This window comes from Myxocyprinus asiaticus, chromosome 35 (assembly GCF_019703515.2).
Source record: "Myxocyprinus asiaticus isolate MX2 ecotype Aquarium Trade chromosome 35, UBuf_Myxa_2, whole genome shotgun sequence".
Lineage (NCBI taxonomy): Eukaryota > Metazoa > Chordata > Actinopteri > Cypriniformes > Catostomidae > Myxocyprinus > Myxocyprinus asiaticus.
In genome coordinates, this window is record NC_059378.1 from 33,404,230 (window position 1) to 33,430,009 (window position 25,780).

The window sequence follows — 25,780 nt, forward strand, 5'->3', positions numbered from 1 at the left end:
CAGCTGCATGTAAACATGTCGTTGGCGTGGAAGTTCTTCACTTTGTTCACACACAAAGTTCGCAATTCGTAATAATTGTAAGGCTAAAGTAAACTGTGGGGGAGCCACCACGAAGACGTTCGGAACAACAAACCTAATTAGACACTTAAAACACCATCACCCAACTAAATATGCCCAGTTTGAAGAAGCTAAAAAAGGTAAAGTGGCTAAAGCTAGCCAGAGCTCAGAGCCAGCCACAAGTCAGCAGCCTCTCCTATCTTTCCTCGGTATGATCAGCGAAAAGACCAAAGCAATTACGAGGAAAATTATGGAATTCATGGCCCTGGATGACCAGTTGTTCTCCATAGTTGAGGACAGAGGCTTCAGAAATCTGATACATTTCCTCAGCCCAAAATACACAATACCGAGTAGGTGGTACTTTTCTGACGTCGCGTTGCCCAAGTTGTTTAATCTCGTGTCATGTCACACACGCAGCCAAGAATGACGGGGTCTCATACTGCTGCCAACCTAGCAGCAACATTTGATACGATGTTGCAGTGGTGGGGTTTGGACAAGAACAGGGTTCATGCTGTGCTTCGAGACAATGCAAGAAATATAAGCAAAGCACTTGACGAAGGCAAAATGGCAAGTTTGCCCTGCATGGCACATACATTACAGCTGGTTGTGAATGAGGGTCTGCTGTCCCAGCAAAGCATCACTGATGTGGTGGCAATTGCCAGGAAGCTTGTCGGACATTTTAAACACTCAACCCTCGTCTGTTCACAACTTCATGACATTCAGGCACAGTTGGGTCAGCCCAGTAAAAGACTGCAGCAAGATGTTCCGACCAGATGGAACAGCACATACTATATGCTGCAATCGCTGATGGAGCAGAGACGTGCTTTGGGAGCATACGCTGTGGAACACGAGCTGTCAGCCACGCTCAACACGCATCAGTGGGGGCTTATTGAGAACGTCATGAGCCTGCTCGCACCTTTTGAGGAACTCACAAAGGAAATTAGCTCCTCGACAGCAACAGCCACAGATGTCATTCCAGCCATCACTGCACTTAAACGGCTTTTGAAGAGAAGGGCAGACACAGATCGTGGAGTGGGCACTGCAAAAACCACACTGCTGGAGGCAGTTCAGAGATGGTTCAGCAACATTGAAAAGGAGCCACTGTATACTTTGGCCACTGTTATTGATCCCAGGTAGGTTATATAGCCAGCTGTTACTATATACTGTAAACATGATGATGATGATGATGATGATGATTATTAGCAATATTTCTGCTATTACCATCTACTACTACTGCTACTACCATCTACTACTACTGCTACTACGTACTACTACTAATAATATAACAACAAAAACAATATAATTATGGCCAATAATAATAATCATCATCATGTTAAAAACTTGAGTGTAGCCTAGAGTATAAAACAAATTGGATGAACATAGCTATATAGCTATAGGTTAATAGTTATGCTTTATGTTTTCCTAGCTATATTTGAAACACAATCATAAATGATTGTGTTTCAAATATAGCTAGGACAAAGTAGCGATTCTTGTACCTTTTGCATAAACAAAGACAAGAAGGATTGGTCAGATGATTTGACCAATCCTTCTTGTCTTTGTCTGTTTAAGCAAAAGGTACAAGAATCGCTAAATTTCAGCAGAAGTTAAAGACCAAGTGAAACAGGCACTTTTGTCTATGCTGGAGGGGGAGACCAGACATGCAGTTGGTGAACCTGTTGCAGAAGCATCTGCAGTACCTGGTCCTGTCACAGAAGCACCTGCAGCCAAAAAGCCATGTAGTCTACTACTTTCAGTACATGATGAAATACTGAAGGAGAATGCTGAGGTGGAGCAGCTGCTGGCCAGCCCCTCATCTGTGCAGGTACAGAGCTACCTCTTCGAGTTGCCCAGCAGCAGAAGCGAAAACGCATTGACCTACTGGAGGATCAACAAAGATTGTTTCCCTGTCCTTGCTCCACTTGCCCGAACCTACCTCGCTGCTCCATGTACAAGTGTTGAAAGTGAGCACTTGTTTAGCTTGGCTGGACATGTGATAGATGAAAGGAGAAACCGATTATCAGGTGACAAGGCAGAGATGCTTCTGTTTGTGAAGAAAATCTTGCCATTAATGCTCAAGTAATAGCATTTTGCCTATACATACACTATATTGCCAAAAGTATTCGCTCATCTGCCTTTAGACGCATATGAACTTAAGTGACATCCCATTCTTAATCCATAGGGTTTAAAATGACGTCGGCCCACCCTTTGCAGCTATAACAGCTTCAACTCTTCTGGGAAGGCTTTCCACAAGGTTTAGGAGTGTGTTTATGGGAATTTTTGACCATTCTTCCAGAAGTGCATTTGTGAGGTCAAACACTGATGTTGGACGAGAAGGCCTGGCTCGCAGTCTTCGCTCTAATTCATCCCAAAGGTGCTCTATCAGGTTGAGGTCAGGACTCTGTGCAGGCCAGTCAAGTTCTTCCACACCAAACTCGCTCATCCATGTCTTTATGGACCTTGTTTTGTGCACTGGTGCGCAGTCATGTTGGAATAGGAAGGGGCCATCCCCAAACTGTTCCCACAAAGTTTGGAGCATGGAATTGTCCAAAATCTCTTGGTATGCTGAAGCATTCAGATTTCCTTTCACTGGAACTAAAGGGCCAAGCCCAGCTCCTGAAAAACAACCCCACACCATAATCCCCCCTCCACCAAACTTCACAGTTGGCACAATGCAGTCAGACAAGTACCGTTCTCCTGGCAGCCGCCAAACCCAGACTCGTCCATCAGATTGCCAGATGAAGAAGTGTGATTCATCATTCCAGAGAATGCGTCTCCACTGCTCTAGAGTCCAGTGGCGGCGTGCTTTACACCACTGCATCCGACGCTTTGCATTGCACTTGGTGATGTATGGCTTGGATGCAGCTGCTCGGCCATGGAAACCCATTCCATGAAGCTCTCTATGCACTGTTCTTGAGCTAATCTGAAGGCCACATGAACTTTGGAGGTCTGTAGCGATTGACTCTGCAGAAAGTTGGCGACCTCTGCGCACTATGCGCCTCAGCATCCGCTGACCCCGCTCTGTCAATTTACGTGGCCTACCACTTCGTAGCTGAGTTGCTGTCATTCCCAATCACTTCCACTTTGTTATAATACCACTGACAGTTGACTGTGGAATATTTAGTAGCGAGGAAATTTCACGACTGGACTTGTTGCACAGGTGGCATCCTATCACAGTACCACGCTGGAATTCACTGAGCTCCTGAGAGCGGCCCATTCTTTCACAAATGTTTGTAGAAGCAGCCTGCATGCCTAGGTGCTTCATTTTATACACCTGTGGCCATGGAAGTGATTGGAACACCTGAATTCAATTAGGATTTGTATGGGTAAGCGAATACTTTTGGCAATATAGTGTATGTTGGCAACAAAGAAAAGGTGCCTTGTTATTTAATTATTACCCACTGCACCTATTATTATTTTGAAGAGTATTGTACACTTCAGTTTTGTTCATAGGTTTGTAATCTTTGGACTTTTGTGAGAAGAGTAAAAAAGAGAAAAAGGTCAATTTATAAACATAGTGGAAAATGACATCTGTTTTGTTATATAAAGCAACTCATTTTCAATTAATTGTTATTTCTACCTCTTTCCAGTCACAGAGCACTTTATTTTGAGAGTTGTTTAAGTGAGAGAAGATCCTGTAACTTAGTGCAGTTTGGGGGAAATTGTTGAATAATTTATTTTATTATGAAAATAAAATTTTGCATTGAAGAAAAGCAGATATTTGTTTGTATATGCTGTCAATTATAGTTCAAATCGAAATCAGCAAAAATCGGTATTGGCAGGTCACACTTACAAAAAAAAACTCGGAAATTGGAATCGGCCAAGAAAATTGCAATCGGTGCATCTATGAAGGTGATGGGAAGTTTACTTGGAATTTCTGTCCGGTGGCGGAACACGAGGACAATTGCCTTTCATACGTACATGGAAATGATGCAGAGCCACATTTCTTACCTTTTTTTTTTCCACATGCGCAGGTAGGGGATTTAATCTGTAGTGTGGATGGAGAGCGTTTTGAAAAAAGATGCCATTTTCAAATTTATCTGGATTAATGTGGATGTAGTCTCAGTGTCAGTGTAAGTCCAATATGGCATAAGCAAAGAATTTACTGAGTGCACCTTTAAGAAAGGGGGGTAGATAAACAGACTGATTCCCAACCAGTGACTTTCATTAATTGCACTTTAAAAGTCCCTGGACTGTCATTAGAGAACACATGTTGTATTTAGAGCAACAAGAGTGCTAGCGGCATAAGAAAGGGTCCTAAAAAGGCAAAGAGGGTCTGGAGAGTGATGCCTGGCTTGAGCTACGAAACTCAAGCTCCCCAATTAGAGAGCAAGACTAAACAGGAGTGAGAGTTATAGTGCGCTAGGGAGGGCAGCTGTGTGCGTGAACCCCAGCCAGCACCTGGAGTGTTTTACAATAGGGGAGGAGGGGCCACGGGGCGGACGGTGAGAGAGAAATCACTGTTGATGAACTATAAGAGTTAGTAATGGACAGATTTGTGCAGAACTCTGGAAAAGGGATGAGTATAAATACAGTGAGAACACATGTGCCTCACAGGTATCCATATGTACCCACTAGGGTTTAGGACACACCTCCCATTCCCCCTTATGTGCTCTCAGAAAGAATGTTTACCATGGGCTTGCGTCCTCGGTTAACATAGGTGCACACAGGGTTGTAGGCACCCGTTCCACACACATACAAGTGTGTCCTGTTCCACGGCTCAATCAGACGGACGAAATTACCACACTCGCCCTAGGAGAGGAAAAACAAATAAAAATCAAGATTACTTTCACACATGTATGTGAGAGACTGAATAAATTAGCCATTAGAACAAAGATTAAAGACCCAAAAAGCATATAAAGTGTTAGCTTTGAGGCCATCTACAGTATATGCTAGTGTACTCTTAAATGTTGACAAAACCAACCTTTAGCAGATATAAACAGATTTTCTTAATGGGAAAATGGATAAAAAATAATGATGACGTCACCTTGCACTTAATGGCGTATTACAATTTTTAGCCAATAAAATGCTCTTTAAAATGAGAATGGCCCTTCCCCTAATACCCCCTGTCTTTGACTAGCAATAGCAAGCAGCAATTAATGATTTGTGGCTGTAACTTAAACTAAAGCCTACTGCCTTTTATTTATTTTTATTTCTTATTTTTTTTAAAGACAAGCCCTTTGATATGTCCTCCCACTGTTTTAATGGGAAACACCTAAAATATACACTTTCCCCTAATACATTCATACTGTATATACTTTAACCTAAAATGTTGATAAAAAAAAATAATATATAAATATCCATGGACACGTTATGCATCACCTACCGACAAACTTTTCAAGACAAACCTGCCATGAGCATTGAGGTTGTATACAGTATGCTTAGGTAGAAACCACAAGTCGTGAAGTGTGATTTCAACATCATTAAAACAAATATATACATATATGTATATATATATATATATATATATATATATATACATATATGTATATATATATATATATATATATATATATATATATATATATATATTATATACACACACACACTGATCAGCTACAACATTAAAACCACCTGCCTAATATTGTGTAGGTCCACCTCGTGCCGCCAAAACAGCGCCAACCCGCATCTCAGAATAGCATTCCGAGATGCTATTCTTCTCATCACAATTGTACAGAGCGGTTATCTGAGTTACCTTAGACTTTGTCAGTTCAAAACAGTCTGGCCATTCTCTGTTGACCTCTCTCATCAACAGGGCATTTCCATCCGCAGAACTGCCCCTCACTGGATGTTTTTTGTTTTTGGCACCATTCTGAGTAAATTCTAGAGACTGTTGTGTGTGAAAATCCCAGAGATCAGCAGTTACAGAAATACTCAAACCAGCCCATCTGGCACCAACAATCATGCCATGGTCCAAATCATAGAGATCAAATTTTTTCCGCATTCTGATGGTTGATGTGAAAATTAACTGAAGCTCCTGACCCATATTTGCATGGTTTTATGCACTGCACTGCTGCCACACGATTGGCTGATTAGATAATCGCATGGATGATTGCTGGTGCCAGATGGGCTTGTTTGAGTATTTCTGTAGCTGCTGATCTCCTGACAAAATTTGTTTTATTCTGCAAATACATGTGAATGTGATTTGAACTGCAATGTGATTATTAACATTTAAAATAAAACCTAGTAAGTGTTTCCTTTTGACCAAAAATAAGTCATGGGCAAAAATGCTCTACTGTCAATAGAAATACTGTTCAAGAAAGAGTGTTCACACTTGAGTCCTCTTAAAAAGAACTAGACTAAATAAATAAAAAATACAGAGAAACATTGAGAGAACTTTGTGATAGGGTCTCAGCCCACTTTTCATAATTATTTTTTTACAGAAATATATTTTTGTATAATATTAACAACAACAACAATAATAATAAGTATTATTATTATTGTTGTTGTTATTAAACAGCACTATATTTATGGAGTAATTTCTTAACTTGCATGTGGCACAGCTATGCATTTCGGTTAAACCTTTATTTTGATGAAAGCTTTTATTTTGGCGCAACAAGGAACCATTTTTGTTTGTTGCTGAGTTGTCAATGGCCGTGTAAAGCAGAGAAATGCTTTCATCCACTCTTCTGTTCACAAAATCTCGGTGTTATGAGGCTAATTTATAGTACTGGATTGTAACTTTTAGCGGCCAATCATATATAGAATTAGTCAAACATGTAATTAGTGAATCTAGAGCGATGTAAATATAACGTGCTTACTCATTAGCCTCACACATGCTTTGAGTATGTTTAAACTCAGAGAACAGCGCTGCACACATACAGTAAGTGCAGCGTGTGTAGACTATTTATTTATTTCATTAAATCACAGCCCTGGCGGTTTGAAAATCGCACTACGCCATATCGCAATTTAAATTTTATTTCGATTAATCATTCAGCCCCACAGTTCACACACAAGGGTCAAATCAGAAACCAAACACATACACATACAAATCTACATGTGGATTCATTTCAACACAGTTAATAATTCATGAGCTGTGGTTGAAACCCATCACATCCCACAATGAAAAAGTGACACTAAGTACCCAACCAGTGCACAATTCACGTCATACTCCCCCAACTAAATGTACCTTACAGATGTGCAGATGATCAGGTGATGCACACATGCATGAATGTTACAGTTCTTTACCAGACACCTAAACCACATGCCCAATTCCATATGTATGCAAACGGCATACTCCTGGAATCTGACAGGTTTGAGTAGGTTTCATGCCAGATCTAGCATCTGTTTTCCTTCTGTATATCTATGCGTGCATGTGCTTTCGTGTGGGGTTTCTGACCAGGACGTTTGAGGTATTTAACTTAAATTTGAGCACTACCCTTAAACTCATATCTCACTTTTGTCGAGTTTGTGGGCTGTTGGCCCTGACCTGACAAAAATGTGCATTTGTAATGATATTTACATACATTCACAAGGCTCAAAATCCAAACTACAAGCAGATGTTACATGCAAAGTTTGAGAGTTTCATAAGTGAGGGCTGGCTAGAGTTATCTAGAGGAGTTACAAAGTCTAAACAAAGATATCTTGCTAGCAATGTGAAACAACTGAAAATTGAGAAACAGGTCAAGTACACTGTCATAACACTGGAATTATTCTTGGATGGAAGCGGCCTTTAGGAAACATCATATAATGATGTTGCCTAAAGACACTGGTCAACAAGAAATCAACATTATTCCAAAGAAAAAATGTTTGTCTTCTTAATCTTTCATTGAAAACAATAAATTGTTCCACCTCTGAAGCAACTTTCCTTTTCGACTGACGTTTTCAACCCCTCCAACCACCTGGCTCCATTCTAGCAAGTAATGCCCAGTTTTCACAATTAAAGGGATAGTTCACCCAAAAATTAAAATTCTCTAATCATTTACTCACCCTCATGCCATCCCAGATGTGTATGACTTTCTTTCTTCTGCTATACACAAACAAAGATTTTTAGTATAATATCTCAGCTCTGTAGGTCCATACAATGCAAGTGAATGGTGACCACAACTTTAAAGGTCCAAAAAGCACATAAAGGTATCATAAAATTAATCCATATGGCTCCAGTGGTTAAATACTTAACTTTAGAAGAGATTTGATAGATGTGGGTGAGAAACAGGTTAATATTTAAGTCCTTTATTACAATAAATTCTCCTCCCTGCCAAGTAGATGGGCGATATGCACAAATAATGTGAATAGTGAAAAACAAAAGATGATTGTGAAAGTGAAGATTTATGGTAAAAAAGGACTTAATTATTGATCTGTTTCTCACTCACATCTATCATATCGCTTCTGAAGATATAGATTTAACCACTAGAGTCTTATAGATTACTTTTATGCTTCCTTTATATGCTTTTTGGACCTTCAAAGTTATGGCCACCATTAACTTACAGAGCTAATATATATATATATATATATATATATATATATATATATATTTATTTATTTATTTTTTAAATCTCTGTTTGTGTTCAGCAGAAGAAAGTCATACACATCAGGGATGGCATGAGGGGTTGTAAATGATGAGAGAATTTTCATTTTTGGTTGAACTATCCATTTATATCAATTCCTGATGGATAAAATTAAGTCCCGTCCAACGTTATCTCTCATTGAATATCCTGTTTTACTTGTAAATATGTTAGATTACATCATTTAAATTGGTTTCATGTTTTGTGTGAAAAAGAAAAAACACTCACGTTTGTGTCTTTGCCACTTAACACACACTCAGTCTTCCTCTGTGGGGAAACAGGCCAGTGAATCTGAAAGAAAGAGTTTGAGAGTGAAAGAGAGGCAGAGGTCAATCCCATTTGTCACAACAATGACACACTACCTCAGAAACAATCCCATTTAACTCAACAACCTTTCAATGTAATGAGCTGAACTAGCCAGGGAATGTTCACCCCAGTCTTTTATAAGGCACCTGGGTTCCCCCTACATCCGGGCTTTGGTTTTATAAAATTTAATAGTCAACTTTCTGCATTGCCAAATAGACAGAGAGGTTTGCTAAACAGTAAGAGCAAGAGTGATACAGAAATTACACCTAGAGCCAGTTGCAATTTAGGTTAGGGTTTTGCTTGTCCAGAAAGTGTATACTATATTATTAATGTAAATCTTACAACATCAGAAGATGGACTATATGGGCTATTCAATTTCTCTTTGCATTGCAGTGTTGGGGAATAATTAGTTGAAAGAAGTGACACTACTAACTACTAATGTGACACATTTTTCAGTAGCATGACATTAGTTCAGCTTCTTTCACAATAGAATAGCTTTTCCAAGCTACTTTTTCCAACAAGTTGTGGTGTAGTATCACAAAACACTGTATGTAAAAATGTTTTGGCAAATGCATCAATTGAGCCGAGGCAGTAATCAAATGTGCTCACTTAAACCATCCTCTCTCTTTTATTTAGTGCAGGGAAATCCAAATCATTTAATTGGATCAGACAGTTCATGTAATTTAACCGGTCAAAATAAATGATTTACTTATATGTAGCATAGTGAAATCCAATTCATTTTAGTGACCCCACTTGTTCAGATGGTTCATGTAAATAAACTAGTTCACATAAGTCATTCACTAATTCACTTGAGTGCCTGAGCAGACTTAAAGACTCTTTGCCAGAAGTCACTTTCTTGTTTTATGCAAAAAATATTTAGTTGATAGCTGCCATTTATCACTATATTTCGACTCAGTTGTATAAAATAGGGTGTTTTCCCCTGATATATAATATAGAACTGGATTGCTCATGACGTCAGTGAAGCCACTGCACCGCCATATTGCTATGCCCAAACATTCCAATGTCCCTATTGACTTAATAGGAAATCATCTAATTTCAGCCAGTAAACATGAATCGTGGACAATTTTTCCACTTCCTTTGGTGATCGTTGTGCTGCATTGATAGGCTGAACACCGGGGCAGGTGAATGCGTGGTGACATCGCAATCCATGTAACGCATATTATCCATAACAAGCTAATTTAACATTAAACATGATTGTCACTAGAGGGCGAAATGCAACTGTCGTATCCACAGGTTGGAGACGGTGAAACGGGGGTGTTTTCGCCTGTCAGTCATTGATGCTCTATGGCAGTTTGGGCATACCAAGATGGCCGCTTTGAACACTTCCGGTGGCTTTACCTCCTGCTGGCTGTTTAACATTGTGTCAGCAATCCAGTTCTATATATATATATATATATATATATATATATATATATCAGTGGTGTTTTCTAGTTTTAGTTGTTCAAATTAATGTAATATTTAATGTCCTTATTAAATATATATCAGGTCATATTTAATTTTAAAATAAAGAATTAAAAAATATCACCAGACCGTCATAAATTTAAAAATATTTTCTAATTTAAATAGCTTTAATGTAGTTAGCTACTTTTTGTTAGTAACTTGGAGCTAAGTACTTTTTCCAAAAGAGTACAGTAGCTTGACTGTAGTTTAGCTACTTTAAGTTATGAGTAGCTTGTAGCTTGGGAAGCTACAGTTTCAAAGTAGCTTTCCCAACACTGCTGCATTGATAGGAACACATATCAAATCAATCAATCAATCAATTTGGATTAAAAAAAAGAATCAACCAAAAAAATGGGATTATCTACTGCAATCAATCAATCAATCAAATCACTTTTTCTCTCAATCTATCTATCATGGTGATGGGTGGAGTAGTAAGTTCTTACTATGAGGGGCTCGTGGTTGATGTCATGGAGATCTAAGGACAGAATGTAGTCTTTGCTGCCCACGTACATGCGGTCATGATCCTCATCCATGCGTAAAATACGATAGTCTGATGTGTTCAGCAGGAAAGAGAAATAATGTGCTGTTTCTGTAGACCTTAGATCTGCAGAGAGATAAAAAAAACAGACAACCAACTTATTGCTATGACTCTGTTTGTTTTTAAAAGACTTACACAGACACATATATTTAATTCCCAATTTAATTCAATTATTATGATTGTTTGAATAAATATCAAATAAACCCTATATGCATTCAGGAGTGGCGCTGCGCCACTGCTGAATTATTAGTACCACTATTATTTCACATGGTTCTTTAATATCCATGACGCAAGGTAACACTTGCCAGCAACAGTCAGTTGCGCTCTTATAATGTGTGCAGTCAAATGGGGGAAAAAAAAAATTAAGGACAAAAAATATTTATTTTTCACTGTTACTACCAAATCAGGTGCTAGTGCCACCATCTTTAGAACTTGGAGGCACCAGTGCCACCGCTCTCATATGTTAGTCTGAAGCCCTTTGGTGACATGTATGGTCTGTTAGATAGGTTTATATTTTCTATTGGTGTTTGTGTTTAATAAAAATAGAGAAAGTGATTTTCTGAGCGTTTCAAGTGTCAAAAGCTCCCAGTAAATAATACACACACACATGACAAGGCAAACATGAATAACCCATATATAATGATTCTAAGGTCATTTTCAGAATCACAGTCAGAATGATCTTTATTGCCAAGTATGCTTACACATACAAGGAATTTGTCTTGGTGACAGAAGTTTCCAGTACACAAACAATACAACAACAAGACAAGATAATAATAAAAAATAGAATAAAAATTAAAAAGTGAATAGAAAATATAAGTACTGTATATAGAGAAATACATAAGACAATATACATATACAAATATGTTATATACAGATGCAAGGGAATGTATGGCAGAAGAGATAGGGTATGTTGGATAAATATAAATAGACTAAGCTGTGTATTTCAGATAATTATTACTCAATGGGGCAGTTTTAACTGTTCATGAGATGGATAGCCTGAGGGAATAGCTCAGTGCTCGGTGCTCTGTAGCGCGGACCAGAAGGCAGCTGTTCAAAAAGGTAGGGGGCTGGGTGACTGGGGTCCAGAGTGATTTTTCCAGCCCTTTTCCTCACTCTGGAAGTGTACAGTTCTTGAAGGGAGGGCAGGGGGCAACCAATAATCCTCTCAGCAGTCCGAACTGTCCTTTGTAGTCTTCTGATGTCCGATTTTATAGCTGAACCAAACCAGACAGTTATTGAAGTGCAGAGGACAAACTCAATGACTGCTGAGTAGGACTGTATCAGCAGAGGCTGTGGCAGGTTGAACTTCCTCAGCTGGCGAAGGAAGTACAACCTCTGCTAGGCCTTTTTCACAATGGAGTCAATGTGTGTCTCCCACTTCAGGTCCTGTGAGATGGCCCAGGAACCTGAATGTCTCCACTGCTGCCACAGTGCTGTTTAGAATGATGTGCAGGGTCAATGTTGGGGTGTTCACTATCATCTCCACTGTTTTGAGCGTGTTCAGCTCCAGGTTGTTCTGACTGCACCAGTGAGCCAGCTGTTCAACCTCCCTTCTGTATACAGACTCACTGTCATCTTGGATGAGGCCGATGACAGTAGTGTCATCTGCAAACTTCAGGAGCTTGACAGAAGGGTCCCTGGTGGTGCAGTCATTGGTATACAGGGAGAAGAGTAGTGGGGAGAGCACACACCCCTGGGGGGCACCAGTGCTGATCGTACATGTGCTGGAAGTGAATTTCCCCTGTCTCACTAGCTGCTACCTGTCCGTCAGAAAGCTGGTGATCCACTGACAGATAGACATGGGAACAGAGTGTTGGTGTAATTTAGTCCAGAGTATAGCTGGGATGATGGTGTTGAAAGCCGAACTGAAGTCCACAAAAAGGATAATTGCATGTGTCCCTGGTCTGTCCAGATGTTGCAGGATATAATGCAATCCCATGTTAACTGCATCATCCACAGACCTGTTTGCTCGATAAGCAAATTGAAGGGGATCTAGAAAGGGTCCAGTGATGTCCTTCAGGTGGGCCAACACCAGTCTCTCAAATGACTTCATGACCACAGACGTCAGAGTGATGGGTCTGTCATTAAATCCTGTGATTTTGGGTTTCTTTGGGATAGGAATGATGGTGGAGCATTTGAAGCAGTAGGGAACTTCATGCTGCTCCAGTGATCTATTGAAGATCTGTGTGAAGATGGGGGCCTGCTGGTCAGCACAGGATTTTAGACAAGTGGGTGAAACACTGTCTGGGCCCTGTGTTTTCCTTGTCTTTTTTTAAAGGAAAACCTGGCACACATCCTCTTCACAGATCTTAAGTGCAGGTTGAGTAGTAGGAGGGGGGGAGGAGGGTGGTTGCAGGAGGTGTTGATGTTTGTGTGAGCAGGTTCAACTGGGCCTTTCAAATCTACAGTAAAACACATGGGATGGTGTCTTGAAGTTAGTCAAATCTTTCAGGCCTTTCCACACTGATGCAGGGCTGTTAGCTGAAAACTTGTTTTTCAGCTTATCAGAGTAGCTTCTTTTAGCCACTCTGATTTCCTTATTCAGTGTGTTCCTGGCGTGACTGTACAAGATTGTCTCCCTACTTCTGTAAGCATCCTCTTTGGCCTGACAAAGCTACCTGAGTTTTGCTATAAACAATGGTTTGTCATTGTTGTATGTTAAATAAGTCCTAGTAGGAATGCACACATCCTCACAGAAACTGATATGTCACATTATCTGTGAGCTCATCCAGATTGGTGTCTGCAGCCTCAAATACACTACAAACAGTGCAGTCAAAGCTGTAGTTCCAGCTCTGCTTCATTGGTCCATCTCTTTACAGTCTTTACTACAGGTATAGCTGATTTTAGTTTCTGCCTGTAAGTTGGAAGAATATGAACCAGACAGTGATCAGAGAGTCCCAAAGCTGCTCTAGGGACAGAGCGATATGCATTCTTTATTGTTGTGTAGCAATGATCCAATGTATTTCTGTCTCTGGTGGGGCATGTAATGTGCTGTCTGTGTTTTGGCAGTTCATGGGTGAGGCTAGCTTGATTAAAATCTCCCAGAATAATAAGTGATTCTGAGTATTGTTGTTCCTTGTCTGTGATCTGATCAGCCAGCTGTTGCAGCACTGCATTCACGCAGCATGTGGAGGAATATAAACACTCACCAGAATAAATGAGGGAAACTCCCTCGGTGAGTAGAAAGGCTTACAGTTGATAAAGAGCGCTTCCAAATTAGGACAGCACATCTTCTTTAACGTTGTTGCATCTGTACACCAACTTTCATTGATGTAAAGCATGTTCCACCGCCTCTCGTTTTCCCCGTTAACTCCGCAATGCGATCCGCTCTGAACAGCTAAAAGCTCAGCAGATGTAATGCACTGTTCGGAATGGCTTCACTCAGCCAGGTTTCTGTGAAGCACAAGGCAGCAGAATTTAAAAAGTCCTTGTTTGTACAGGTATGGAGATGTAGTTCGTCCATTTTGTTAGGGAGAGAGTGGAGATTCGCTAGATGAATACTCGGCAGTGCTGTTCGAATGCCACGTTGACGGAGCTTGACCAGTGTGCCGGCTAACTTCCCTCGCCTGCATCTCATAGCGTGCTTAAACAACACAGCTGCACCTCCAACTAAAATGTTCAGCAAAATGTCAGAATAGTCCAAAACCTGGAAATTATTGTCTGATATTTGCTGCCAAATATTCAGCAGTTCGTCCCTGGTAAAACTGATTAAAAAATTACTGAACACAGGACAAACAAACAAAAACAACAAAAGCTATTTTAAGCTGTTACTCCACCGACGTGCGTAAATATGGGTCCACCCTTGCAGGCTTGTGGACGTGCGCGCAGCAGTACCGCTGCTGAAAAAAATCCTGGACATGGTAGCTTGACAATAAAATAATAGTCTTGGACACAATTCAACATAGTAAGCTCTTTTTAATTTTCCGTAAGAGATAATAGATGGTTTGCTATTGCAGTTGCAAAACATGGCAACAAAATCTATAATTATGTCTTCAAATACTTCTAATCTTATCTCACAGATACACCCAAACATCTGTACACACATAGTGACAATACACCACAATGCACTTCATCCACCAAAACACATGCCAATGAACAAATAATCACAGCCAAGCTATGTAATTACCATAAAGATTAAAATCCACAATAAATAAAACACATAATAAATGCTCTTTGCTGAACTTGTATTACTGTAGTCATTTGTTATATGAAAGAAATATAACAAATTCAGAATATAAAACTATTTGGTGTGTAAAACTTCAGCCAACAGATGATACACCAGTTCAAAAGTGTTGTCTATATTTTACACAGGTCACTGAGGACAACATACACACATGCATCTCTGCCACTCAACAATTCCCATGCAGGAATCAACCCGCAAGAGATAATGATAAAAAATACATTCTAATCTTAATAGCTTATCAAAACAAATAGAATGTAACATTACCAGTTTATCTACCTGATTTAAGCTCTGAATCAACTACCACAATACACTGGGATTAATCACATTATACCTGATGTATTTTTATAGTTTAATTTAATAAATGTGGGAGTGTGGGTTGTGTTTTTAGGTCAGGCATTTGATTGACAGCTGTCAGGATGCTGTGTGTATGAGCTTCTGTGAGATTATTTATGTTTGAGCTCAAGGCTGAACAATGGCTCCCTACACTATCAACATGGCTGCGTACACTAATACAGATGGACATGAACAAACAGAGAGGGAGGGAGAGAGAGAGAGAAAGAGAGAGTGAGTGAGTGAAAGAAAGAGCAAAAAAGCACAAGAGCAAAAGCGAGCCCAAGAAAAAGCAAAAGAAAGTGAAAGAGTGAAAGAAAAAGAAAGCACAAAAGCGTGAGCATAAAAAAAAGAATGAAAGTGTGAAAGCAAAAGAATGTGAAAGAAAAAAGCAAGAAAGCGTAAAAGAGTGAAAGAAAAAGTGCAAAAGAAAGTGTAAAATAAAAAGAGTGAAAGAAAGGAAGAAAGAAAGAAAGAAAAAAGCGCGTAAAGGTGCAAAAGCATCAAAGAAACCGGAAAAGCATGACAGAAAGCGCGAAATCGCCAAAGAGCAGAGGTGGGTAGAGTAACCAAAAACTTTACTCAAGTAAAAGTACAATTACTTAAAAAAATAATTACTCAAGTTGAAGTAAAAGTAATAATGTTAAAAAATTAATGGATTAATGTAATGGATGTTTACTCCCCTATATTCCAGTACATGATACACAATTAACATGCATTACAAAATGATTAATAATAATAATCATGATACTATTAATATTATTGTTAATAATGAAAATTGTCATCATTCATCACTATGTTGTTCCAAACCCATATGACTTCTTTCTTCCATGCATCAAATTAATGTGATAGATCACCAAAAAATTAAAATGCTCTCATTTTCTCACCCTCATGCCATCCCAGTTGTGTATGACTTTCTTCTGCAGAACACAAATTAAGATTTTTAGAAGAATATCTCATCTCTGTTGGTCCATACAATGCAAGTGAATAATTTGAACTTTGAAGCTACAAAAAGCACATAGAAAATCCAGTGATTTTCAGAAGCAATGATAGGTGTGGGTGAGAAACAGATAAATACTGTATATATAAATGTATAATATATAAAGTCCTTTTTTTTTTTACTATTAATTATTGTGCGATATACACAAAGAACTGAATCATCAAAAAGAAGAAGAATGTGAAAGTGGAGATTTATTAGTAAAAAAGGATATAAATATTGATCTGTTTCTCGCCCACTTCTGAAGACATTTGATTTCCTTTAATGCTGCCTTTCTGTGCTTTCTGAGCTTCAAAGTTTTTGTCACCATTCACCTGCATTCTTGTATACACTAAAAGAGCTGAGATATTCTTTTAAAAATCTTTGTGTTCAGCAGAAGAAAAAAACAAAAGACATCTGGGATGGCATGAGGGTGAGTAAATGATATACAGAATTTTCAATTTTGCAAAATTATTCCTTTAAGGAGATGTTAGACAGAATGCTAACCTTAATCATCATTTACTTAAACTGCATGTTTTTTTTCCCCTTCATATTTTGAAAGGTAATGGTGACTGAGACTCCCTAACATTCTGTCTAACATCTTTTGGGTTCCACAGAATACAAAAAGTTTCATGGGGTTGGAAGAACATGAGGGCGGGGAAATAATGATATAATATTCATTTAAGGCTGAAATATCACTTTAAGGATGCTTCTCAGATTTGGATGAATCTGTCAATTAGAAGAGAAGTTTGGAAACCTTTTCATAGTAATTATTATGGTGAAAAACATGAACAGTGTCACACAGTCCCAAGTTATATATAATGTTTAATTATACACTGAAGCAAGATCATGCTTTATTCATGCCTTCTGTCATTATTTCACAGCTTTTTACATCCTGCATGAATTTAGTTCAGTGTAGCTTCAGCATTGTCAGTGTTGAAAGAATTTAGATAATTAGATCTGTACACTAAGGGTAAATTGCACTTTATCTCTGTGTTTGGAAGCTTGTTTTACATAAGACAAAGCCACCCGCATCTGTCAAACGCTGAACATGCGCCAACCTTGCACGTGCAGAAATTCTCACAATCGCGATAGGCAGGGCATACATTTGCACTTAATACGAATGTTTACAAGCATTTATACAGTAGGCACTAATATGTTGCAGCGCTGATATAAATTTGTAAACTTAGAAATTGAGGACATAAGAGCCCATGACATAGACAAGCCCACATTGTCACAATCTCTAAAACTTACCTCACCGTGTTTTCTTAAGTTGGAGCTGCAATTTTAATCTTGAAATATATCCTTGTCTTGGTGTAAAATAAAGGCATTGTGTGGAGTGAAGAAATGTTTGTTTTGTGCGCTTGCTGCTGTAGTGTTGAACGCGACTCGAGTGACAGCGTGCAGCTGTGAAGTTCTGCTGTCGTAAAAATTACGCATTTATTAACACGTATTAAATTAAAACCAGTAATGTAAAGACAGGAATGCTACCCATTGTAATGAAGTAAGAGTGAAAAGTACCCACCATAAAACATACTCATAAAAGTACATTTTTAAGTTACTCAAGTAAATGTAACAGAGTAAATGTAGTGCGTTACTACCCACCTCTGCCAAAAAGTGAAAATAACAATAAAAAATAAAAATAGCAAAAGAAAGAAAGAGCAAAAGAAAGAAATGCGAAAGGCAGCGCGAAAGCAAGCGCAAAATTGTGAAAGAAACTGCAAATGCGCCAAAGAGCGAAAGAAGGGAGTGAACGGAAAAAAGAAGAAAGGTGGATTCCATAAAGCAGTTCAACCTCCCTCTCTGCATGTCTGTCAGCATCTCCACAACATCTGTTTGTTTTAGGAGCCCCTGACTGACCATCTGCTGATGAGGACCTCTGAAAACTGTTTGTTTGTGTTTCCACTGGAATATACAGGGGTTGACACATAAGTGCATGAGATTTTAGATATTTCTGAAGAAAATTTGAGTTGTGCTTTCTTCTGCAAAAGTTATGATATCCTTGTCCCCAGTGTTGGGGAGTAATGGAATACATGTAACGGGATTATGTATTTAAAATACAAAATATAAGTAACTGTATTCCACTACAGTTACAATTTAAATCATTGGTAATTAGAATACAGTTACATTCAAAAAGTATTTTGGTTACTGAAGAGATTACTTTGCATTTTATTGTCATTGTTTCATTTGATATTTAGTCCTTTCAGATGGAAAACATTTATACATATAAATGATGCGATCCAAAGTGCATTTTATCACTGGTGAAACACTTTCTTATGATGTGTTACATTCATACGAGCAGACAGAGATGTAAGTTTGAAGTAAGTTTGGAGCAGAAGAAATAGAAATAAACCTTGAGTATATTGTCAGCTTTACGCTAAGCTAAAATGCTATTTCTAGCCATTTTATATGCACATTACCAGGCACGATCATATTTGTTTTTGTTTTTTTTTTACGAAAATTCACACTGGATCATAATTTCTTTTTTTCTATCAAGACCTTTGATATTAGGGCAAAAATCGTATTCTTGATAATAATTTTTATATTGTTTTCCGGTAAAAATATCATAAAATCCTTAAAACAAGATCAATTTGATTTATCTTGTTTTAGAAACAACAATGCATAAGATATTCAGGTTTTTCTGTACTGGCAGAGTTTTTATAGTCAAAACAAGTGAGAAAATCTACCAGTGCTGAAGAAGTAATCCAAAGTATTTAGACTGCCCTTGAGTAATCTAATGGAATACGTTACAAATTACATTTTACAGCATGTATTCTGTAATCTGTAGTGGAATACATTTCATAAGTAATCCTCCCAACCCTGCTTGTCCCTAGATATGGCTAGGGTTCCTACCTCCATGTAAGTCTATTGTATTGTTTCACCCATTTTATAGTCCACAAGGCAATATTTGTAAGTCAGATCACTTAGAAAAGCAATAGAATACCCTCTTCTCAACCAGCTGCACAATTTGAGGCAACATTCATGTATGTAGCTCAAACAGTACGAGGACAAGATACAACCCATGCATTTTTAAACCAAGTTTAATACTTGGAGTTAGGGATTTGTTCAAATCCCTAACTCCATGTACAAGCAATAGCAAGTACCACTAATAAATCAAGGAGCTGGGAGAATTAGACAGCACAGCCTTTCTGCTCACCACACAACCTAAATATAACACTTCTACAGGATATTCACCATTTTTATTCAATGATTTTTGCCCAGCCATGCAGCAAATCCAGTTCCTGTAATGCTCAAAGAAAATACTTTTGTTTAAAGTCTGGATTGTCCTACTGGGAGGGGAAATGTAAGTTTACTATTGTAGGAATTTAAGTATGCACCCAGTGTCTTTGAGTGCACAAAGCTTACTTCAGCTCTAAGGCTCAGCATATGGTCGGGGCTGACAAAATCAGTGTAAATATGGAGCGGAGACTGTGCATGCCAAAAATGAAATATCTCTCTCTCTCCCTCCGCTTTTAACACCAACTTTCTCTTTTGTTCTGTCTGTCTTACTTGCAAGACATAGAGCCATCTGTAGAAACAAGACAAACTGGCTGAAGATATTGTACTTTGAGACCAACAATGCCAACAGCTCCACGTCTATCTGGAATGCTGGTGTTGTACCAACAAGGGTGTTTTCTTCTTCAAAAAACAAATAAATAAATAAATCCAGGGCATGATTACACAGGAAGTCAACATGTTGCTACCAAATGCTTCAGTACCCTGACATCGACTACTGAAAAGCACCATCTCCGTTTAGACATTTTTGTATCAATTCAAATGTGTTCACCACTTTCTGTGGCGCTAGTGCGTTGCGCAAGCAGCCTCTGAGACATGGGTACTGGTCCCATGAAAAGCAGGAAGTAATCACATTCACCAAATCAATTGCTGGGTTTTTCAAAAAAAATATTTACTAAAGAAAATGTAAAACATAGCCTGTTTTCATCTACTATGTCATTCACATTTGAGGAAGCCTGCCATGTCATGATGGAGCAGCTGAATGACCTCCTTGCTTCGGGGAGAGTTGTATTTGAAGTATTGGAGCAATTGTACAGTGTTTTATTAAATGCTGCAAGGAGATGCCACAGAATGAGTGAAGTATTTCATATGAGGGCTGAAATTGCTCCTAATCCCATAAACCGCCAGCCTCCATATACCTAGGACCACCTGGTCCAAAACCAAAACGGTTCTGGTCATTTATGAAGACCCACTTTAATGAATAGCTGTAGGTTAAATACCTCTGAATGTCAAGGGCAATGTTCAAAAAATTTTGTGAAAGGTTGGAAATTTCGTGGACGTGCACAAATAGTCAAAACACATCACCGTTTTCCGAATTAACACCTTAACGCACATTTTGACTTTCTTGATGTGAAACTCAAGAAAATCCACCTTGGTCTAGTGCATAAACTTTTAAGCAAATTTTAAGAGTTCATGTGTATATTAAGCATTTCCATTCAGGTTCTCAAGCCCAAATGTACAATTTCCAAAAAATATTTGAATAGAAACCCAACAATTGATGAGCGATTTGGATTATTTTTTTACTTCACTGACAGTTAGGTTAGGGTTGGGGCTTGGTTAGGTTGTATGGTTAAAAAAATGTGCATTAATCCTGTTGACTGCATTATAATTTACAAATAAAACAACTAGATTTACAACTTGCTTGGTATCACTATTGGCCGATACCGAGATTTCAGGTATCGGAATCGGAAGAGAAAAAGTTGTATTGGTGCATCCCTAGTTAAAAGTCTTATGTGAAATTAGCAAGCAAAAATGTGCAGTCGGTGTGCATAGGCCTTTAGAAATTACCAGAAACAGCTAAAGCTAACAAAAACAGCTAAGCTACATAACACTGAAAAAGTATACAAGCACACATTAGTCCATTTTAGATTAGATTTAACCATTTTAAAGCAAAAATTTCAGAGTGAAATAAGCACATTTATAACTAACAATTCTCTCGACTCATCAACTCTCTCAATTAATTTGTTCACTGAGCTCGTCACAATAAAAAACTGTGATTGCCTTCTGCGTGAAGGATACTTGTAAAACTAGCTTCGATTTTAATCAATACGAGGTATCTTAAAAGGGATGCCTTAAAATGCTGCCTTAGTAGGCAGCTCATTATATTTTTAAAACAGACCATCAGCATCTGATTTGGAAACAAGCTGAAGACAGATCTAATAAAATAAATATGCCATAACATTGCAAGAATAACCACAAAACTGGTCTAAATTAAGTCTAAAAGGCCCATGCCTTCTAAAACCACAGCCTTCCTTGATAGATCAAATTTCATGTATTTGGTACAAGAGCTGTGAAGAGCCAGTCAAGTGGAGCCAGATAAACCTTTAAGGAACACCATTACCCTATGTAGTCTTAGTAGCTCACTACTGGGGGGTCTGTTCTACACAACATACACAGAATACTTTGTTTCAAGAATGGCCCCTCTCTCACTTGCCTCTGTAGCATGAAATAGGCTGTTGGATGGAAACTAGAACTTGGTGTTGCTAACGAGTAGTAACCTGAGCCATACTTGTGCTTTTTTGCCTTTTTTCTAATTCCCACTCTCACGGTTTCATGCCCACCCTGCTTCTTTGCATGAGCAGCGTAGCAGGAAGAGAAAGAGGGATATCTATTCCATAATGCATCTGCTACTTTCTACATCAGTGCTACTGTTCCCTTGTTTCCTCCTCTACCTTCTCACATGGTCATTCTTTCTCTCCACTTTTTGACTCAGTTTCGGTCTTTCTCCATCTCTCAAATCAACTGAAAACATTCTCACTTTCTTCACACCATGTGCTCTTTTAAACCCTGAGAACAAGGTAATGGAACCTGGTGGGACTTTGGTTTGAGTATTTGAGATCAGAACTAATCCATGCTTGCTTTTGGTGGTGGTACCAAGATCTCCAGAAGGGGTTCACTGACCTTATTCTTTCCAAGTGCCTTTCCAGTTGCTGGCCAGAGACAATCTGTAGCTAGTAAGCCCAGACCGAACTCAGGGTCAGCTCTGCTAAGATCCATGAATGTACATGTTCCCATGGCATTACAATCATAAGCTGCCAGATAAAGTCAAGCATAGCTTTTCACTTCCCTTAAGATGTTCCATTACTTAGTCACATTTAACACAAGCATGGTTCTGTCACGGCCCCACACAAGTCTACAATAGCCACTCTTTTGGACAGAGTGCAGCCAAGCATAGCTATCAACAGTATAACTGGCTTATATCTCTGTTCTAATCGTTGTTCTAACAATAGCCAAATTTCATTCTGCATCAAGACAAAAAGATGTACTCTCTTCCACTGCTGATAGATATCCAAAGATCACAAAGTTGCAGAAAGACAGAACAGCTGGTGCACAATAGCATCACACAAATTATTCAGTCTGTGTTTAATTTCTTCATCCAGTGTTCAGCTGATTGCTTTGTGCTCCAAGTCGGCTTGATTTTGGCTGCAAGAATGGATATTACAAAAGTCTCATCCTTTTTGTAGACACTACCTTAGCGCATTATAAAGAGAATTAATTAACTCAAAAATGTACTCAAATTCTACATGCATTATTCGTAAAACTGTTATTTTTTCATAAGGTTTGTGTATTCTTTCGTAGATGACATTGTACAGCTTAAATGTTATGACACAGGCCTTTTTACACATGCTCAAACATAATTAATTCCAACATAATATCTGTATTTGGAGGTAGAGACCATAACTAAAAAAAAAAAAAAAAAAAAAAAAAAAAAGGTGGCGTTCATGCAGGCAGCACAAGTTCAAATCCGATTCATTTGCCCCTGTTCTCACTTCTATTCTATGTCATTTATCTATTGTCTCAATAATTTAAGTGTTGAAAAGGCCAAACTTGTAAACACAAAAGAAAAAAAATGAAAATTTTCATTATGGTTATCTAAAGAGCTTTATCATAAAAAATAAAAATAAAAAAATAAAAAAATATATATATAAATAGCAGTCATCATGAAATGACATTTGCAACCTATTTTAAAATTACTTCTGTGAGATATTTCAGTGAAACAGGATGTAAAAAATAAAAGTAGGCTGAAATGTAAGCATGCCTTGGTGACATCAACCAAAAAGAAATGTCGATTCAGAGGTGGAGCAAGTCATTACATCTTGATGAAAGATACAACATTTTAACTGATGATCATGTACAATAAGACCAGGAATATGTATTAAGAAGGTAAACAGGATCAGTTTTGATTTCATCTTGACATTAAACTGTTTCTCAATGTTTTCTCTGCCGCTATCTGTCTCTGTCAATAATGTTATTTGAAATAGTAAAAGTTTGTTCTAACAATAACTCAACAGCTACAGCTTTTGTCTGTCTAGATCACTAGCACTGCTATTGTTTTTAAACAGCAGGAACTGACAGTCCACCCCACCACAGAATTCTCTGGTTTCAAAGGTGGTTACATTAAAGAGTCACTGCAAAGCGCTGCGGAGTGAGTTCCTGCACAAAACTCAGTCTAGCCCCGAGAAAAGGAGAGCTGCAAGGAAGAAGAAGAGAGAGATGAGGGCGATTTGGGATTAGCGTGACACTGTGTATGGAGGCAGTCTGCGGACTAAGCCAGAACCCACATCATCAGTCTTCGCAGCGTACATCGTAAGAATGTGTGCTGGCTCGCTCGCACGCACAGACAGGAGTGACACACTCAAGAGTCATAGGGTGATAATTTGAGCATTTAAGATGAGCAGGTGAAACACACATAGTTCCACTCATGAGCAAGCCCTCTTATAAATAACAGGTTCCACCTTACTACGTACTGTACATCATCAACATAATATCAACAGCCTCATATTCAAGGACAAGATATACCCTTAAATGAACTGTAACCAGCCTCAAAGTCTACACTGCAATAGTTCAGGATGAAGTGTTTCATTTCTGTGCCACTTGCAGCACCAAACGGAATTGCAAAAATAATGAATGTTTTCAAGCAGGTATCCAGAACAGTCCTTTAAATTGTCGTTGAATATTAAGCTGGGATAATAGATTGAAAAAAAATGACAAACTACCTTTAAACTGGGATTTGGGTGAGCCTGTCCTAGATCAGGGTAAAAAAATAAATAAATAAATAAATAAATAAAAAAATAAAAAAGGAAAGAGTGGACAAAACTAACAGCCACACAAGTAAAGAATGAATTGAGAAGTCTGGCAATGCCATCACTGTTTTAACGAGACTGGCTCATACATTGAGTAGAGAGCTGTGTTTAAGAGGCTTGCCTTGCATCCATTACAATTAGCATGTTTTAACAGTTTAATTTGTTACATTCGACATTCTTTTCTTTGCCTAAAACATCAAAATGTGGCTGAATAGAGAGAACGGAAGTATAAGAGAAGAGAAAAAAAGCTTAAACCATGGATGGATGGATGGATGGAAGATAAAGATAAAAAAAAAAGTACAATTTGCAACTTAATTCATTACTTTGTAAGTCTTTGTCTCCACATTATCTTCAAACATACTGTATACCCTAAAAGCCCAGAAAGTGTGTTTACTGTATCTTCATGTGACACTCATCAATGTACTGCGACATGGAACAGCTTGCCTAGTGTGTGTGGTAAAGTAGGCACACATATACACCACAGATGGCAGCAGTCCAGCACATGGCATGCCACAGTGCACTTGTTGGTCTTATTGTTCTGATGACTGCTGATTTCCTGTAAGATTCAGATAAGGGCATGGGGAAGGTTGGGCAGAGAGAGAGAGCAAGAGAGAGGGAAAGCTGTATTTATCCCTGATGTATTCCGGCCGGATGTTGCACCTGATCCGTATCACAGTTCTAGAAGCCTGTTTGTACAGTATGTGAGGTAAGCAGTTTCTTTATCAGCTCACAGTACAGTTGGATTAATCTCATAGCTACGATTCAGTGTTAAAAGTCTCACCTTATGAGCAACATCTTTTCATGTCATAAATTAACACACTCATGTTTTTCAACCTCTCTCTCTCTCTCTCTCTCTCTCTCTCTCTCTCTCTCTCTCTCTCTCTCGCTCTCTCTCAGTTTTTGTTGGTTTTGAGAATCAAAAGATGATACAACTGTGAAGGAATGCTTCAATAACTACTGGAAAGCAAGTCTAGTGTGCTCTTTCTATTTAGTTTGGACCCGTTTTAATCACAGCTGAGAGTCACACAGAGACCATTATAGAACACAGCAAAGCAGAAGACAACCAATAGAACAGAGATACAGAATAAAATAACATGAAATAAACTGAAACATGAGATGTTTAAGAGCCTAGTTTTGCTTTGTGCATGTACACCAACTGAGCACTTTATTAGGAACACCTGTATATCTACATATTCATGTGATTATCTAATCAGCCAATCGTGTGGCAGCAATGCATGAAATCATGCAGATACGGGTCAGGAACTTCAGTTAATGTTCACATCAACCATCATAATGGGGAAAAAAAATCAATCTCAGTAATTTGGACCT

General features: G+C 38.5%; 1 protein-coding gene across 2 annotated transcripts in view; it reads right to left on the reverse strand.

The window, feature by feature from the left end:
- Positions 1–25,780, reverse strand: part of sema3fb (sema domain, immunoglobulin domain (Ig), short basic domain, secreted, (semaphorin) 3Fb) — a 139,654-nt gene that overhangs the window by 38,525 nt on the left and 75,349 nt on the right. For both annotated transcript variants that reach the window (XM_051673473.1, XM_051673472.1), the window contains exons 3-5: positions 10,769–10,929; positions 8,787–8,849; positions 4,687–4,806 (exon numbers count right to left, since the gene is read on the reverse strand). In XM_051673473.1, the coding sequence (XP_051529433.1) occupies positions 4,687–4,806; positions 8,787–8,849; positions 10,769–10,929 (344 nt within the window). The remainder of the gene's footprint in view (positions 1–4,686; positions 4,807–8,786; positions 8,850–10,768; positions 10,930–25,780) is intronic.